The sequence below is a fragment of the Staurois parvus genome, unplaced genomic scaffold (genome assembly GCF_062004578.1).
Source record: "Staurois parvus isolate SC_StPar_1 unplaced genomic scaffold, SC_StPar_1.0 ptg001635l, whole genome shotgun sequence".
NCBI lineage: Eukaryota > Metazoa > Chordata > Amphibia > Anura > Ranidae > Staurois > Staurois parvus.
The window spans coordinates 294,920-311,363 of NW_028319431.1; the positions used below are offsets into that span (position 1 = coordinate 294,920).

Here is a 16,444-nt window from a genome sequence, read left to right on the forward strand (position 1 = left end):
GTGCCTGGCCATAGTGTGGGCGCTGAAGAAACTTCAACCCTATTTGTATGGCCGGGAGTTCACCATCCTCACGGACCATAACCCCCTCACCTGGCTGAATTGGGTCTCCGGGGATAATGGCCGCCTCTTACGATGGAGCCTGGCCTTACAACCCTACAATTTCACCATCCAATACCGACGGGGAAGCCAGCACCACAATGCAGATGGGCTGTCCCGTCAGCAAGACCCCCAGTAAATGCAGTCCACAAGTGCCTCTACGGAAACCTGTTGAGGTTCCCCTGGCGGCACTTGTAGAATGGAGGGGGGAGGGGTGTCACGGAGCTGGTCATTCCTTCCCCATCCTCCAGGTTTGCTGGCTGCCACCCTTCTGTCCCATCCATGCTGGGACTTCTAGTCCTCTTTGTCCCTGACACAGGCAGCCCTCAGCAGCCCCTCACCCCCCTGGCTTGCAGCCTGGCCTCCTGCTGAAGGAATCCACAAACAGGCCATCTCCTCCCTTCCCCCTCATGCACAAATTCCTGGGCCCCCTGGACAGGTTTGGAGACCTGAGAGACAGGACCCGTTGCCATGGTAACCCGATAGGAAGTATCCGGTTACCAGCTCTATACTTAAGGGTGAGCAGACAAACCTCCATTGTGTTCTTCTGGCTGCGTGTGTGAGGGAAGGCTGTGCTGAGGGCCAGCTCCTCTCATCCCCCGTCCTCCTCCTCATCCCCCGGACTGTCTGTGCTGCCTGGAATCCCTGCACTGTGGAGGAATCTTCTGCTGTCCCCGTGAATCTGCCTGGATCTATCACCTACCTGGACTTAACCCCTTGTTCTCCGTGAACCTGCCTGGACTTAACCCATCCCTGCCTGGAGCCTCCTGTGTGGACTAACCCTGTGGATTACCATACCCCTGTTGTTCCATATTGCCTTCCGGAGAACTGTACTGTGTTGCTGTGTCTGGTGTGGATCTGTGGACTAAAGAACCTGTTGTCTGTGCCCCAAAAACCTCCCCAATAAAAGCACGTTGGGTTCCGTGCAATCTGTCTCTGTGTGCTCTCTGGTTCTCTTGACATGTACCCCTTACTCATTCACAAGGGGGGCAGCATCAGGGTGCCCCCTTATTTAAAGGTGTACCCTGATGCTAATGAGCCCCCTACCTGCAGACCCCCGCAACCAGGGTTTTGTGGAAGAGGACCTTGTCTCCATGCCGAGGGCATGTGGCCTGGTATGGCCCAGGGAGGAGAGGGCCGCTCGTTCATCCCCCCCTTTCAGGCCTACAAGGCCTGCGCTCGGATAAGGAGTCTGGCTGGAAGTTTGGAGGGACCCCACACTTTTTCCCCTTATTTTTGGGGGGTGGGGTTCTCCTTAGAAGTCCTATCAGGCCTAATTGGTTTTAAAAGAAAATTTCACTATGGGGTCACTACCTTCCCACCAGACCTAAAGGGTCTGTTAAGGATTAGGGGGGACCCCACATGGCTTTTTTTAATATAAATGTCAGTTGTGGTGCAGCAGGTCCTATACATTGTACAGATGTGCAACTTTGCAGGGAGTTTATGGGGACCCCCCAGGCATGAGAATTACATTTTTAATTTTTTTTTTCCTTTAAGCAATGAAAAATGACAGCCCCTTTAAAATTGGTACTTTTTTTTATCTCTACTGATTCCTGTCCCTCAGGGCCGTCCCCGAGTCCCCATACCACTTCTGGGGCCAATAACTGCCATAAAAGCCTTCAGAATGGACACTTTTCCATTTACAAGTTCCAGTCCCATAGACTTGCATTGAGTTCAAAGTTTGCGGTTGAACTTTCATCAATTTTGAATGTTGGACCGCGAACCGAACAGGGGGGTGTTGGACCCGTCACTACTTATTACATGTCTGTGTCCTTCTGTAGAAGAATTCTTCTAGCTACGTGTCTCAGTCCCAGCCTCTCCCTGTGTAGGAATGTACACCTCGCCCCGTGTAGGAGGGTACAGAACGGGTCACATTGCATACGGAGTGTCAGAGACTTTCCCCGTCATTCTGTCTTCTGCTCTCAGCGATGGCGTCTTCTGATCTGAGGAAGGAGCTGGAATGTTCCATCTGTCTGAACATTTATACAGATCCTGTAACCCTGAGATGTGGACACAACTTCTGCCGGGACTGTATTGGCCGTGTGTTGGATATACAGGAGGGGTCTGGAGGTTATTCCTGTCCTGAATGCAGAGAAGAGTTCCAGGACCGTCCTGCACTGAGGAGGAACATAACACTACGTAACGTAGTGGAGAACTTCCAGTCTACCCATCCAGAGCAGGAGGAGTCCGGGGTCTTCTGTACTCACTGTATTCACACTCCTGTACCGGCTGTGAAATCCTGTCTGCTGTGTGAAGCTTCTCTGTGTGACAACCACCTGAGAGTCCACAGCAAGTCACCAGAACACGTCCTATGTGACCCCACCACTTCCCTGAAGGACAGGAGATGCTCCATCCATAAGAAGATCCTGGAGTATTACTGCACCGAGGACTCCACCTGTATCTGTGTGTCCTGCAGTTTGGCCGGAGAACATCGGGGACACCAGGTGGAGACTCTGGAGGAGGCCTCTGAGATGAAGAAGAAGAAACTGAGGAATGTTCTGCAGAAACTGATGACAGAGAGAGAGGAGATGGAGAAAAGAGTCCAGAGTCTGCAGGAACGCAGGAGGAAAGTACAAGGAAAAGCAGATGATGAAACCAAGAGAGTCACTGCCCTGTTCAGAGACCTCAGGAGACGTCTGGAAGACCTGGAGAAGAGAGTCCTGAGGGACATCTCCGGGTGGGCAGAGCGGGTCTCCCGTCCCATGTTGGATTATATTCGGGATCTGGAAATAAAGAAGGAGGAGCTGTCCAGGAAGATGAGGGACATTGAGAAGCTGTGTAACATGACGGATCCACTGACTGTCCTACAGGAATCAGACACAGGTGACTTGTGTGATACTGAGGATGGAGATGATGAGGACAGAGAGAGACATGAGAACCTCTTCCATGATGGAGGGGATGGGGATGTGGGGGGGATCTCACACACATTACACACGGGTTTATCTGATATCATGTCTGGGGTCAATGTACAGAAATGTACAGGCACACATGTCTCTCCACATTCTACTACAAAGGGCAAAGGTCCCATCAATGCTCCACCATCCAGGCCAGACCCCCAACCCTCCCCCACTGGAGGACCAAATATTGGGGCTGTACAGCAAACACGGGGGGTGTCGGGGGTTACAGACATATTACTGGATGTGAGGACAGCTAGTAATCTTCTACATATATCAAATGACGGGAAAACTGCATCCTGGTCATTACATCAGAATCGGCCAGAAACACCAGAGAGGTTCCAGTGTCCTCAGGTGATGAGCAGTCAGAGCTTCTCCTCCGGGAGACATTACTGGGACGTGGATGTCGGGGGGGTAGATCACTGGAGAGTCGGGATGTGTTACCCCAATATAGACAGGAGAGGAGGTCAGTCACGGATTGGAGATAATAAGAAGTCCTGGGGGTTGGAGAGGTGGGGGGGGTTGGGGGGTGATGAGTACTCAGTGGTACATGACAGGAAGAAGACCCCATTCCCCGGTGGTGTCTCCAGTACCAGAGTCAGGATAGATCTGGATTATGAGGCCGGGCGGATCTCCTTCTATGATCTGTGTGACCCGATCCAACACCTCCACACCTTCACCACCACCTTCACTCAGCCCGTCCATGCCGGGGTATTTGTATTTGGAGGTGGTATAAAGATATGTGGGAGGAGCCAGAAGTGAGAGATCCGCCCAGAGACATCACAAGGGGGGTGATCTGATTGGTGATTGGTGCAATACTCAGCCAATAGGAGGAAGGGCAGGAAACAGGAGTGATTTGTGGAGAAAGCTGCAGGTTCCGGGGCCGTCATCTTCATCCTGAACCTCACTTCACTCCCTAGTGTGTCACTGACCAGGAACAAGCATGCAGGAGGTCCGAGTGTTCCGCCTTCACTGGATGCATGCTTGTCACACTTATTTTTTACAGCGGCAATAAAATGACAGCTGAAAAATTTGGTTTTTTGACAGTTGAAACATAACAGCTTTTTTTGACAGTGACAAAAAAAACTGTTAATTTTTGACAATGGAAACAAATGAGGGTTTTTATGACAATTAAAAGATGACACGTTTATTTGTAGTTTAAAAATGACAGTTATTTTTGATAGTGTGAAAAAATGATACTGTCATTTTTCAACTGACAAAACAATGGCATTTTCCAATTGTGAACTTCATTTTTTCAATTGTCATTTTTTTTTTCAACTGTCATAAATCAACTGTCTTTTTTGCCACTGTCAAAACACCTGTTATTTTTTTACTGTACAAAAACTCTCATTTTTCAATTGCTAATTGTTCCACTGTCAAAAATTAACTGTCATATTTAAATGTTGAAAAAACCCCTCATTTTTCAATTCCCAATTTATTGCCAATATAAAAATATAACTAATTTTTTCAACAGTAAAAAAAACACTCAATTTTTATTTGCCTTTTTTCCACTGTAAAAAAATAGCTGTCATTTTTCAACTGACAAAAAATAATTTTTCTACTGTCAAAAATAAATGTTTATAAACTGACAGAAAAACTATAATTTATCAACTGTCAAAAAAAAACATCTATTATTTTAATGTGATTTTTTTTCTCTGTCAAAAATGATCTGCATTTTATTGCCACTGTAAAATAAACTGTCATTTTTCAACTGTCAATAATTACCTGTCATTTATTGCTTTTGTGTTTGGTGTTTGTGTTCTCAGTTCCTGGGGGCCCATGGCTGGTGGGGGGGACACATTGTGGGGTGTCGCTGTTCTCAGTACCTGGGAGCCCATGGCTGGTGGGGGGGATACATTGTGGGGTGTCACTGTTCTCAGTACTGGGAGCCCATGGCTGGTGGGGGGACACATTGTGGGGTGTCGCTGTTCTCAGTACCTGGGAGCCCATGGCTGGTGGGGGGACACATTGTGGGGTGTCACTGTTCTCAGTACTGGGAGCCCATGGCTGGTGGTGGAGGACACATTGTGGGGTGTCACTGTTCTCAGTACCTGGGAGCCCATGGCTGGTGGGGGGACACATTGTGGGGTGTCACTGTTCTCAGTACCTGGGAGCCCATGGCTGGTGGGGGGGGGACACATTGTGGGGTGTCACTGTTCTCAGTACTGGGGAGCCCATGGCTGGTGGTGGGGGACACATTGTGGGGTGTCACTGTTCTTAGTACCTGGGAGCCCATGGCTGTGGTGGGGGACACATTGTGGGGTGTCACTGTTCTCAGTACTGGGAGCCCATGGCTGGTGGTGGGGGACACATTGTGGGGTGTCACTGTTCTTAGTACCTGGGAGCCCATGGCTGTGGTGGGGGACACATTGTGGGGTGTCACTGTTCTCAGTACCTGGGAGTCCATGGCTAGTGGTGGGGGACACATTGTGGGGTGTCACTGTTCTCAGTACCTGGGAGCCCATGGCTGGTGGGGGGGACACATTGTGGGGTGTCACTGTTCTCAGTACCTGGGAGTCCTTGGCTGGTGGTGGGGGACACATTGTGGGCTGTCACTGTTCTCAGTACCTGGGAGCCCATGGCTGGTGGGGGGGGACACATTGTGGGGTGTCACTGTTCTCAGTACTGGGAGCCCATGGCTGGTGGGGAGGACACATTGTGGGGTGTCACTGTTCTTAGTACCTGGGAGCCCATGGCTGTGGTGGGGGACACATTGTGGGGTGTCACTGTTATCAGTACCTGGGAGTCCTTGGCTGGTGGTGGGGGACACATTGTTGGGTGTCACTGTTCTCAGTACCTGGGAGCCCATGGCTGGTGGGGGGACACATTGTGGGGTGTCACTGTTATCAGTCCCTGGGAGCCCATGGCTGGTGGGGGGACACATTGTGGGGTGTCACTGTTCTCAGTACCTGGGAGTCCATGGCTGGTGGGGGGGACACATTGTGGGGTGTCACTGTTCTCAGTACCTGGGAGCCCATGGCTGGTGGTGGGGGACGCATTGTGGGGTGTCACTGTTCTCAGTACCTGGGAGCCCATGGCTGGTGGTGGGGGACGCATTGTGGGGTGTCACTGTTCTCAGTACCTGGGAGGACATGGCTGGTGGGGGGGACGCATTGTGGGGTGTCACTGTTCTCAGTACCTGGGAGTCCATGGCTGGTGGTGGGGGACACATTGTGGGGTGTCACTGTTCTCAGTACTGGGAGCCCATGGCTAGTGGTGGGGGACGCATTGTGGGGTGTCACTGTTCTCAGTACTGGGAGCCCATGGCTAGTGGTGGGGGACACATTGTGGGGTGTCATTGTTCTCAGTACTAGGAGCCCATGGCTAGTGGTGGGGGACACATTGTGGGGTGTCACTGTTATCAGTCCCTGGGAGCCCATGGCTGGTGGGGGGACACATTGTGGGGTGTCACTGTTTTCAGTACCTGGGAGCCCATGGCTAGTGGTGGGGGACGCATTGTGGGGTGTCACTGTTCTCAGTACTGGGAGCCCATGGCTAGTGGTGGGGGACACATTGTGGGGTGTCACTGTTATCAGTCCCTGGGAGCCCATGGCTGGTGGGGGGACACATTGTGGGGTGTCACTGTTTTCAGTACCTGGGAGCCCATGGCTGGTGGGGGGACACATTGTGGGGTGTCACTGTTCTCAGTACCTGGGAGCCCATGACTGGTGGAGGACACATTGTGGGGTGTCACTGTTCTCAGTACCTGGGAGCCCATGGCTGGTGGGGGGGACACATTGTGGGGTGTCACTGTTCTCAGAACCTGGGGGCCCATGGCTGGTGGGGGGGACACATTGTGGGGTGTCACTGTACTCAGTACCTGGGAGCCCATGGCTGGTGGGGGGGACACATTGTGGGGTGTCGCTGTTCTCAGTACCTGGGAGCCCATGGCTGGTGGGGGGGATACATTGTGGGGTGTCACTGTTCTCAGTACTGGGAGCCCATGGCTGGTGGGGGGACACATTGTGGGGTGTCGCTGTTCTCAGTACCTGGGAGCCCATGGCTGGTGGGGGGACACATTGTGGGGTGTCACTGTTCTCAGTACTGGGAGCCCATGGCTGGTGGTGGAGGACACATTGTGGGGTGTCACTGTTCTCAGTACCTGGGAGCCCATGGCTGGTGGGGGGACACATTGTGGGGTGTCACTGTTCTCAGTACCTGGGAGCCCATGGCTGGTGGGGGGGGGACACATTGTGGGGTGTCACTGTTCTCAGTACTGGGGAGCCCATGGCTGGTGGTGGGGGACACATTGTGGGGTGTCACTGTTCTTAGTACCTGGGAGCCCATGGCTGTGGTGGGGGACACATTGTGGGGTGTCACTGTTCTCAGTACTGGGAGCCCATGGCTGGTGGTGGGGGACACATTGTGGGGTGTCACTGTTCTTAGTACCTGGGAGCCCATGGCTGGTGGTGGGGGACACATTGTGGGGTGTCACTGTTCTCAGTACCTGGGAGCCCATGGCTGTGGTGGGGGACACATTGTGGGGTGTCACTGTTCTCAGTACCTAGGAGTCCATGGCTAGTGGTGGGGGACACATTGTGGGGTGTCACTGTTCTCAGTACCTGGGAGCCCATGGCTGGTGGGGGGGACACATTGTGGGGTGTCACTGTTCTCAGTACCTGGGAGTCCTTGGCTGGTGGTGGGGGACACATTGTGGGCTGTCACTGTTCTCAGTACCTGGGAGCCCATGGCTGGTGGGGGGGGACACATTGTGGGGTGTCACTGTTCTCAGTACCAGGGAGCCCATGGCTGGTGGGGAGGACACATTGTGGGGTGTCACTGTTCTTAGTACCTGGGAGCCCATGGCTGTGGTGGGGGACACATTTTGGGGTGTCACTGTTATCAGTACCTGGGAGTCCTTGGCTGGTGGTGGGGGACACATTGTTGGGTGTCACTGTTCTCAGTACCTGGGAGCCCATGGCTGGTGGGGGGACACATTGTGGGGTGTCACTGTTATCAGTCCCTGGGAGCCCATGGCTGGTGGGGGGACACATTGTGGGGTGTCACTGTTCTCAGTACCTGGGAGTCCATGGCTGGTGGGGGGGACACATTGTGGGGTGTCACTGTTCTCAGTACCTGGGAGCCCATGGCTGGTGGTGGGGGACGCATTGTGGGGTGTCACTGTTCTCAGTACCTGGGAGCCCATGGCTGGTGGGGGGGACGCATTGTGGGGTGTCACTGTTCTCAGTACCTGGGAGTCCATGGCTGGTGGTGGGGGACACATTGTGGGGTGTCATTGTTCTCAGTACTAGGAGCCCATGGTTGTGGTGGGGGACACATTGTGGGGTGTCACTGTTATCAGTCCCTGGGAGCCCATGGCTGGTGGGGGGACACATTGTGGGGTGTCACTGTTTTCAGTACCTGGGAGCCCATGGCTGGTGGTGGGGGACACATTGTGGGGTGTCACTGTTCTCAGTACCTGGGAGCCCATGACTGGTGGAGGACACATTGTGGGGTGTCACTGTTCTCAGTACCTGGGAGCCCATGGCTGGTGGGGGGGACACATTGTGGGGTGTCACTGTTCTCAGAACCTGGGGGCCCATGGCTGGTGGGGGGGACACATTGTGGGGTGTCACTGTACTCAGTACCTGGGAGCCCATGGCTGGTGGGGGGGACACATTGTGGGGTGTCGCTGTTCTCAGTACCTGGGAGCCCATGGCTGGTGGGGGGGATACATTGTGGGGTGTCACTGTTCTCAGTACTGGGAGCCCATGGCTGGTGGGGGGACACATTGTGGGGTGTCGCTGTTCTCAGTACCTGGGAGCCCATGGCTGGTGGGGGGACACATTGTGGGGTGTCACTGTTCTCAGTACTGGGAGCCCATGGCTGGTGGTGGAGGACACATTGTGGGGTGTCACTGTTCTCAGTACCTGGGAGCCCATGGCTGGTGGGGGGACACATTGTGGGGTGTCACTGTTCTCAGCACTGGGAGCCCATGGCTGGTGGTGGAGGACACATTGTGGGGTGTCACTGTTCTCAGTACCTGGGAGCCCATGGCTGGTGGGGGGACACATTGTGGGGTGTCACTGTTCTCAGTACCTGGGAGCCCATGGCTGGTGGGGGGGGGACACATTGTGGGGTGTCACTGTTCTCAGTACTGGGGAGCCCATGGCTGGTGGTGGGGGACACATTGTGGGGTGTCACTGTTCTTAGTACTTGGGAGCCCATGGCTGTGGCGGGGGACACATTGTGGGGTGTCACTGTTCTCAGTACTGGGAGCCCATGGCTGGTGGTGGGGGACACATTGTGGGGTGTCACTGTTCTTAGTACCTGGGAGCCCATGGCTGTGGTGGGGGACACATTGTGGGGTGTCACTGTTCTCAGTACCTGGGAGTCCATGGCTATTGGTGGGGGACACATTGTGGGGTGTCACTGTTCTCAGTACCTGGGAGCCCATGGCTGGTGGGGGGGACACATTGTGGGGTGTCACTGTTCTCAGTACCTGGGAGTCTTTGGCTGGTGGTGGGGGACACATTGTGGGCTGTCACTGTTCTCAGTACCTGGGAGCCCATGGCTGGTGGGGGGGGACACATTGTGGGGTGTCACTGTTCTCAGTACCAGGGAGCCCATGGCTGGTGGTGGGGGACACATTGTGGGGTGTCACTGTTCTTAGTACCTGGGAGCCCATGGCTGTGGTTGGGGACACATTGTGGGGTGTCACTGTTATCAGTACCTGGGAGTCCTTGGCTGGTGGTGGGGGACACATTGTTGGGTGTCACTGTTCTCAGTACCTGGGAGCCCATGGCTGGTGGGGGGACACATTGTGGGGTGTCACTGTTATCAGTCCCTGGGAGCCCATGGCTGGTGGGGGGACACATTGTGGGGTGTCACTGTTCTCAGTACCTGGGAGTCCATGGCTAGTGGTGGGGGACACATTGTGGGGTGTCACTGTTCTCAGTACTGGGAGCCCATGGCTGGTGGTGGGGGACGCATTGTGGGGTGTCACTGTTCTCAGTACCTGGGAGCCCATGGCTGGTGGGGGGGACGCATTGTGGGGTGTCACTGTTCTCAGTACCTGGGAGTCCATGGCTGGTGGTGGGGGACACATTGTGGGGTGTCACTGTTCTCAGTACTGGGAGCCCATGGCTGTGGTGGGGGACGCATTGTGGGGTGTCACTGTTCTCAGTACTGGGAGCCCATGGCTGGTGGTGGGGGACGCATTGTGGGGTGTCACTGTTCTCAGTACTGGGAGCCCATGGCTAGTGGTGGGGGACACATTGTGGGGTGTCATTGTTCTCAGTACTAGGAGCCCATGGTTGTGGTGGGGGACACATTGTGGGGTGTCACTGTTATCAGTCCCTGGGAGCCCATGGCTGGTGGGGGGACACATTGTGGGGTGTCACTGTTTTCAGTACCTGGGAGCCCATGGCTGGTGGTGGGGGACACATTGTGGGGTGTCACTGTTCTCAGTACCTGGGAGCCCATGACTGGTGGAGGACACATTGTGGGGTGTCACTGTTCTCAGTACCTGGGAGCCCATGGCTGGTGGGGGGGACACATTGTGGGGTGTCACTGTTCTCAGAACCTGGGGGCCCATGGCTGGTGGGGGGGACACATTGTGGGGTGTCACTGTACTCAGTACCTGGGAGCCCATGGCTGGTGGGGGGACACATTGTGGGGTGTCGCTGTTCTCAGTACCTGGGAGCCCATGGCTGGTGGTGGGGGACACATTGTGGGGTGTCGCTGTTCTCAGTACCTGGGAGCCCATGGCTGGTGGTGGGGGACACATTGTGGGGTATCACTGTTCTCAGTACCTGGGAGTCCATGGCTGGTGGGGGGGACACATTGTGGGGTGTCATTGTCCTCAGTACCTGGGAGCCCATGGCTGGTGGTGGGGGACACATTGTTGGGTGTCACTGTTATCAGTACCTGGGAGCCCATGGCTGGTGGGGGGGACACATTGTGGGGTGTCACTGTTCTCAGTACCTGGGAGCCCATGGCTGGTGGGGGACACATTGTGGGGTGTCACTGTTCTCAGTACCTGGGGGCCCATGGCTGGTGGGGGGGACACATTGTGGGTTGTCACTGTTCTCAGTACCTGGGAGTCCATGGCTGGTGTTGGGGGACACATTGTGGGGTGTCACTGTTCTCAGTACTTGGGAGCCCATCGCTGGTGGTGGGGGACACATTGTGGGGTGTCACTGTTCTCAGTACCTGGGAGTCAATGGCTAGTGGTGGGGGACACATTGTGGGGTGTCATTGTTCTCAGTACTGGGACCCCATGGCTGTGGTGGGGGACACATTGTGGGGTGTCACTGTTCTCAGTACCTAGGAGCCCATGGCTGGTGGTGGGGGACACATTGTGGGGTGTCACTGTTATCAGTACCTGGGAGCCCATGGCTGGTGGGGGGGACACATTGTGGGGTGTCACTGTTATCAGTACCTGGGAGTCCTTGGCTGGTGGTGGGGGACACATTGTTGGGTGTCACTGTTACAAGTCCCTGGGAGCCCATGGCTGGTGGGGGGACACATTGTGGGGTGTCACTGTTTTCAGTACCTGGGAGCCCATGGCTGGTGGTTGGGGACACATTGTGGGGTGTCACTGTTATCAGTACCTGGGAGCCCATGGCTGGTGGTGGGGGACACATTGTGGGGTGTCACTGTTCTCAGTACCTGGGAGCCCATGGCTGGTGGTGGGGGACACATTGTGGGGTGTCACTGTTCTCAGTACCTGGGAGCCCATGACTGGTGGAGGACACATTGTGGGGTGTCACTGTTCTCAGTACCTGGGAGCCCATGGCTGGTGGGGGGGGACACATTGTGGGGTGTCACTGTTCTCAGTACCTGGGGGCCCATGGCTGGTGGGGGGGACACATTGTGGGGTGTCACTGTTCTCAGTACCTGGGAGCCCATGGCTGGTGGGGGGACACATTGTGGGGTGTCGCTGTTCTCAGTACCTGGGAGCCCATGGCTGGTGGTGGGGGACACATTGTGGGGTGTCGCTGTTCTCAGTACCTGGGAGCCCATGGCTGGTGGTGGGGACACATTGTGGGGTGTCACTGTTCTCAGTACCAGGGAGCCCATGGCTGGTGGTGGGGGACACATTGTGGGGTATCACTGTTCTCAGTACCTGGGAGTCCTTGGCTGGTGGTGGGGGACACATTGTTGGGTGTCACTGTTATCAGTACCTGGGAGCCCATGGCTGGTGGGGGGGACACATTGTGGGGTGTCACTGTTCTCAGTACCTGGGAGTCCATGGCTGGTGGTGGGGGACACATTGTGGGGTGTCACTGTTATCAGTACTGGGAGCCCATGGCTGGTGGGGGGGACACATTGTGGGTTGTCACTGTTCTCAGTACCTGGGAGTCCATGGCTGGTGTTGGGGGACACATTGTGGGGTGTCACTGTTCTCAGTACTTGGGAGCCCATGGCTGGTGGTGGGGGACACATTGTGGGGTGTCACTGCTCTCAGTACCTGGGAGTCCATGGCTAGTGGTGGGGGACACATTGTGGGGTGTCACTGCTCTCAGTACCTGGGAGTCCATGGCTAGTGGTGGGGGACAGATTGTGGGGTGTCACTGTTCTCAGTACCTGGGAGTCCATGGCTAGTGGTGGGGGACACATTGTGGGGTGTCACTGTTCTCAGTACTTTGGAGCCCATGGTTGGTGGTGGGGGACACATTGTGGGGTGTCACTGTTCTCAGTACTTTGGAGCCCATGGTTGGTGGTGGGGGACACATTGTGGGGTGTCACTGTTCTCAGTACTTGGGAGCCCATGGTTGGTGGTGGTTGGTGTAACATACATGTGACATAAATGTACAGATTTGAGTAGATAAGATGCAATCAGTAGCAATATGTAATTGTAACTGGAGGGACATTCCATTGTCATTAAGGATGTATGTTCAGTCCTTGTCATTGGGGAAATGAGGTACAATTAGGCTGAAAGGCCCGGCTTCCTGGATGTTACACCTTTTGTGTTAATAATGTTGGCACTGTCGCCAATGTGCGCAACAGAGACTGACGCAGACTCCATCTTGCTCAGGGTATCCATTTCTCCCTCATCCTTCTCCTTCCCCCTCCCTTCCTGAGAGGCACAGTGACAGATGTGTGTGTGTTAAAAGTGTCACAGGCCAGATCCCAGCAGGGAGCCATGTGGTGCCACACTGCCTGTAGAACCTGTGTAGTTTCACACATCGTAAAACAGATAAGGAGCCTTCCCAGAAGTTGAAAGAAATGCTGACCTGATGAACCTAGCTCAGCGTAGGTGGACAGGATCAGATAACTTCTGATAAAATCAGTTTTTCTCTTATGTTTCATATCTTGAAATTGGGAAGACTTACATAAAAACCGGGCACCTCGTCAGATGGCGAATGCGCAGACGGACATTTTCATGGGTCGCTCGCCCACCTCAGATCATCAGGGGAGCCAAAACATAGAAATTGTACACCGTGTAACGTACAATTTCATAATTCATATCTACATGATCCTTAGACTTATCCGTATAATAAAATACCCGCGGAAAGTTTGTCGCTTGTGCAGCTGGGAAGTTATATGCCAGAATATGAATTATGAAAGATGCTGGTTCGCATTTTGGGTTCCACCTGCCAATACCTCCCTAAACAGAGTATTGGTCAGTTACTCAGAGCCAACCCACCTGCTGGGGGACTTTAAACAACAGGCTAGCAGGCCTAAAGAGTAAGTTGAAGACATCTCCTATCTTTCCATCGTAACATAGGGAGATCAAATCCCGCTTCTGCTCTGCAACTTGGTTTTCCTGACCCAGGACTTTGGCAAGTACTTTAACTCTTCCCTTTCTCTCTGATATCTCGTTGCTGTGCTATGGTTCTTTGTGTATATATATATATATATATATACAGTCATGGCCGAAATTGTTGGCACCCTTGATATTTCTCCAGGAAATCATGTATTTCTCACGAAACGTATTGCATTAACACATGTTTTGCTATACACATGTTTATTCCCTTTGTGTGTATTGGGACAAAACAAAAAAAGGGAGGAAAGAAAGCAAATTCGACATAATGTCACACAAACCTCCAAAAATGGGCTGGACAAAAGTATTGGCACCCTTTCACAACTGCGGATAAATAAGAATGTTACAAGCATGTGATGCTCCTGTAAACTCACCTGGGGCAAGTAACAGGTGTGGGCAATATAGAAATCACACCTGAAAGCAGATAAAAAGGAGAGACGTTCACTTAACCTTTGCATTGTGTGTCTGTCTGTGCCACACTAAGCATGGACAACAGAAAGAGGAGACGAGAACTGTCTGAGGACCTGAGAACCAAAATTGTGGCAAAATATCAACAATCTCAAGGTTACAAGTCCATCTCCAGAGAACTAGATTTGCCTTTGTCCACAGTGCGCAACATTATCAAGAAGTTTGCAACCCATGGCACTGTAGCTAATCTCCCTGGTCGTGGACGGATGAGGAAAATTGATGAAAGATTGCAACGCAGAATAGTCCGGATGGTGGATAAGCAGCCCCAAACATGTTCCAAAGACATTCAAGCTGTCCTGCAGGCTCAGGGAGCATCAGTGTCAGCGCGAACTATCCGTCGACATTTAAATGAAATGAAACGCTATGGCAGGAGACCCAGGAGGACCCCACTGCTGACACAGAGACATAAAAAAGCAAGACTACAGTTTGCCAAAATGTACTTGAGTAAGCCAAAAGCCTTCTGGGAAAACGTCTTGTGGACAGATGAGACCAAGATAGAGCTTTTCGGTAAAGCACATCATTCTACTGTTTACCGAAAACGGAATGAGGCCTACAAAGAACAAAACACAGTACCTACGGTAAAATATGGTGGAGGTTCAATGATGTTTTGGGGTTGTTTTGCTGCCTCTGGCACTGGGTGCCTTGACTGTGTGCAAGGCATCATGAAATCTGAGGATTACCAAAGGATTTTGGGTCGCACTGTAGGGCCCAGTGTCAGAAAGCTGGGTTTGCGTCCAAGATCCTGGGTCTTCCAGCAGGACAATGACCCCAAACATACGTCAAAAAGCACTCAGAAATGGATGGCAAAGAAGCGCTGGAGAGTTCTGAAGTGGCCAGCAATGAGCCCAGATCTAAATCCCATTGAACACCTGTGGAGAGATCTTAAAATTGCTGTTGGGAAAAGGTGTCCTTCCAATAAGAGAGACCTGGAGCTGTTTGCAAAGGAAGAGTGGTCCAAAATTCCGGGTGAGAGGTGTCAGAAGCTTATTGATGGTTATAGGAAGCGACTGATTTCAGTTATGTTTTCCAAAGGGTGTGCAACCAAATATTAAGTTAAGGGTGCCAATACTTTTGTCCAGCCCATTTTTGGGGTTTTGTGTGACATTATGTCATATTTGCTTTTCTGCCTCTGTTTTATATTTGTTCCAATACATACAAAGGGAATAAACATGTGTATAGCAAAACATGTGTTAATGCAATACCTTTTTTGTGTGAAATACTTGATTTTCAGGAAAAATATCAAGGGTGCCAACAATTTCGGCCATGACTGTATATATATATATATATATATATTAGTTATATCTTTTTTCTGTAAGTATTTTTATTGCACCCATTTGACCTTTTAGTAATAAATCTTCCTTTCTGAAAGTGTTGAACTGTTTCTATAGCTTTTAAATTGCAATTTACGAATCCCTGCCTTTAAAGTTTAAAGAGAGGCTACTGTTTGTTTAACCTTCTGTATAAAAGACCTGTGTGATGACCGTGTTATACAGACGATTATATCGACCATTATAGTGGTATAACTGATAACGCGAGTTTCCGCTTTCTCTGTACAAAAAAGGGGTGGTGGCAGTATGAAGGGTTAGTTGCGTAATTAACCCAACCCAGTAACAATCGCTCAGGTCACAGGTACATAGATTGTAGCCCATTGTGCAGGGTGCGGCTGGGTGTGGCATTGTTACGCAGGTGACACCGCGGTTTTAGATCGGTCAGTCCTTCGGTCACGAGTTTGGTGAGAAGGTCTGGGGTCTTACGCCACGATCGTGACATATTGGTGGCAGCGGTCGTGAGATTGTCGCATGTTGGTGGCGGCGATCTTGCGATCCGTGACAGGCACCTTCTGGGAAAACCGGTTTGGAGGAAATTACTGCAGACGGGGTGTCTGCCTGACATTAAAAGCTCTAAAAGTATATCCAGACATCAAAAGGGGAATGTTTCATCTCTCATAAAAGCTAAAATATTAGTTGCAGAGAGATGAACACGCTCCCTTCTTGTAGTGCATTCTGTGTGCTGCATCTGCATATAAAAACCATATTTGTGGATTAGGTAGAAGGCCAGGAAAAGGCAGAAAATGGTTAGGTGGCGCTGGATGGCGACAGTCGAACAGTGTTTGGTACTGTCTCGATCGAGCCGATGCGCTGGTGTCGGAAATCCAATCCCCAACTTGGTGTTTCAAGCCGGTCTTGGCCCGATTGAACTTGGGCAGATCAGCACACAGAACCTCCTGTGGGCAGGTACAGGACCACCCCCCCAGGGTCAATTGGCTGAGGACTAA

At 52.6% G+C, this 16,444-nt stretch overlaps 1 protein-coding gene across 1 annotated transcript; it reads left to right on the forward strand.

Moving 5' to 3' along the window:
* The first annotated feature begins 2,024 nt into the window (after nt 1–2,024).
* LOC149434977 (E3 ubiquitin/ISG15 ligase TRIM25-like) lies at nt 2,025–4,711 on the forward strand. Its single transcript, XM_089663150.1, has one exon. The coding sequence runs from the start codon at nt 2,025–2,027 to the stop codon at nt 3,750–3,752; it is 1,728 nt and encodes a 575-aa protein (XP_089519276.1). The 3' UTR covers nt 3,753–4,711.
* The last annotated feature ends 11,733 nt before the right edge of the window (nt 4,712–16,444 follow it).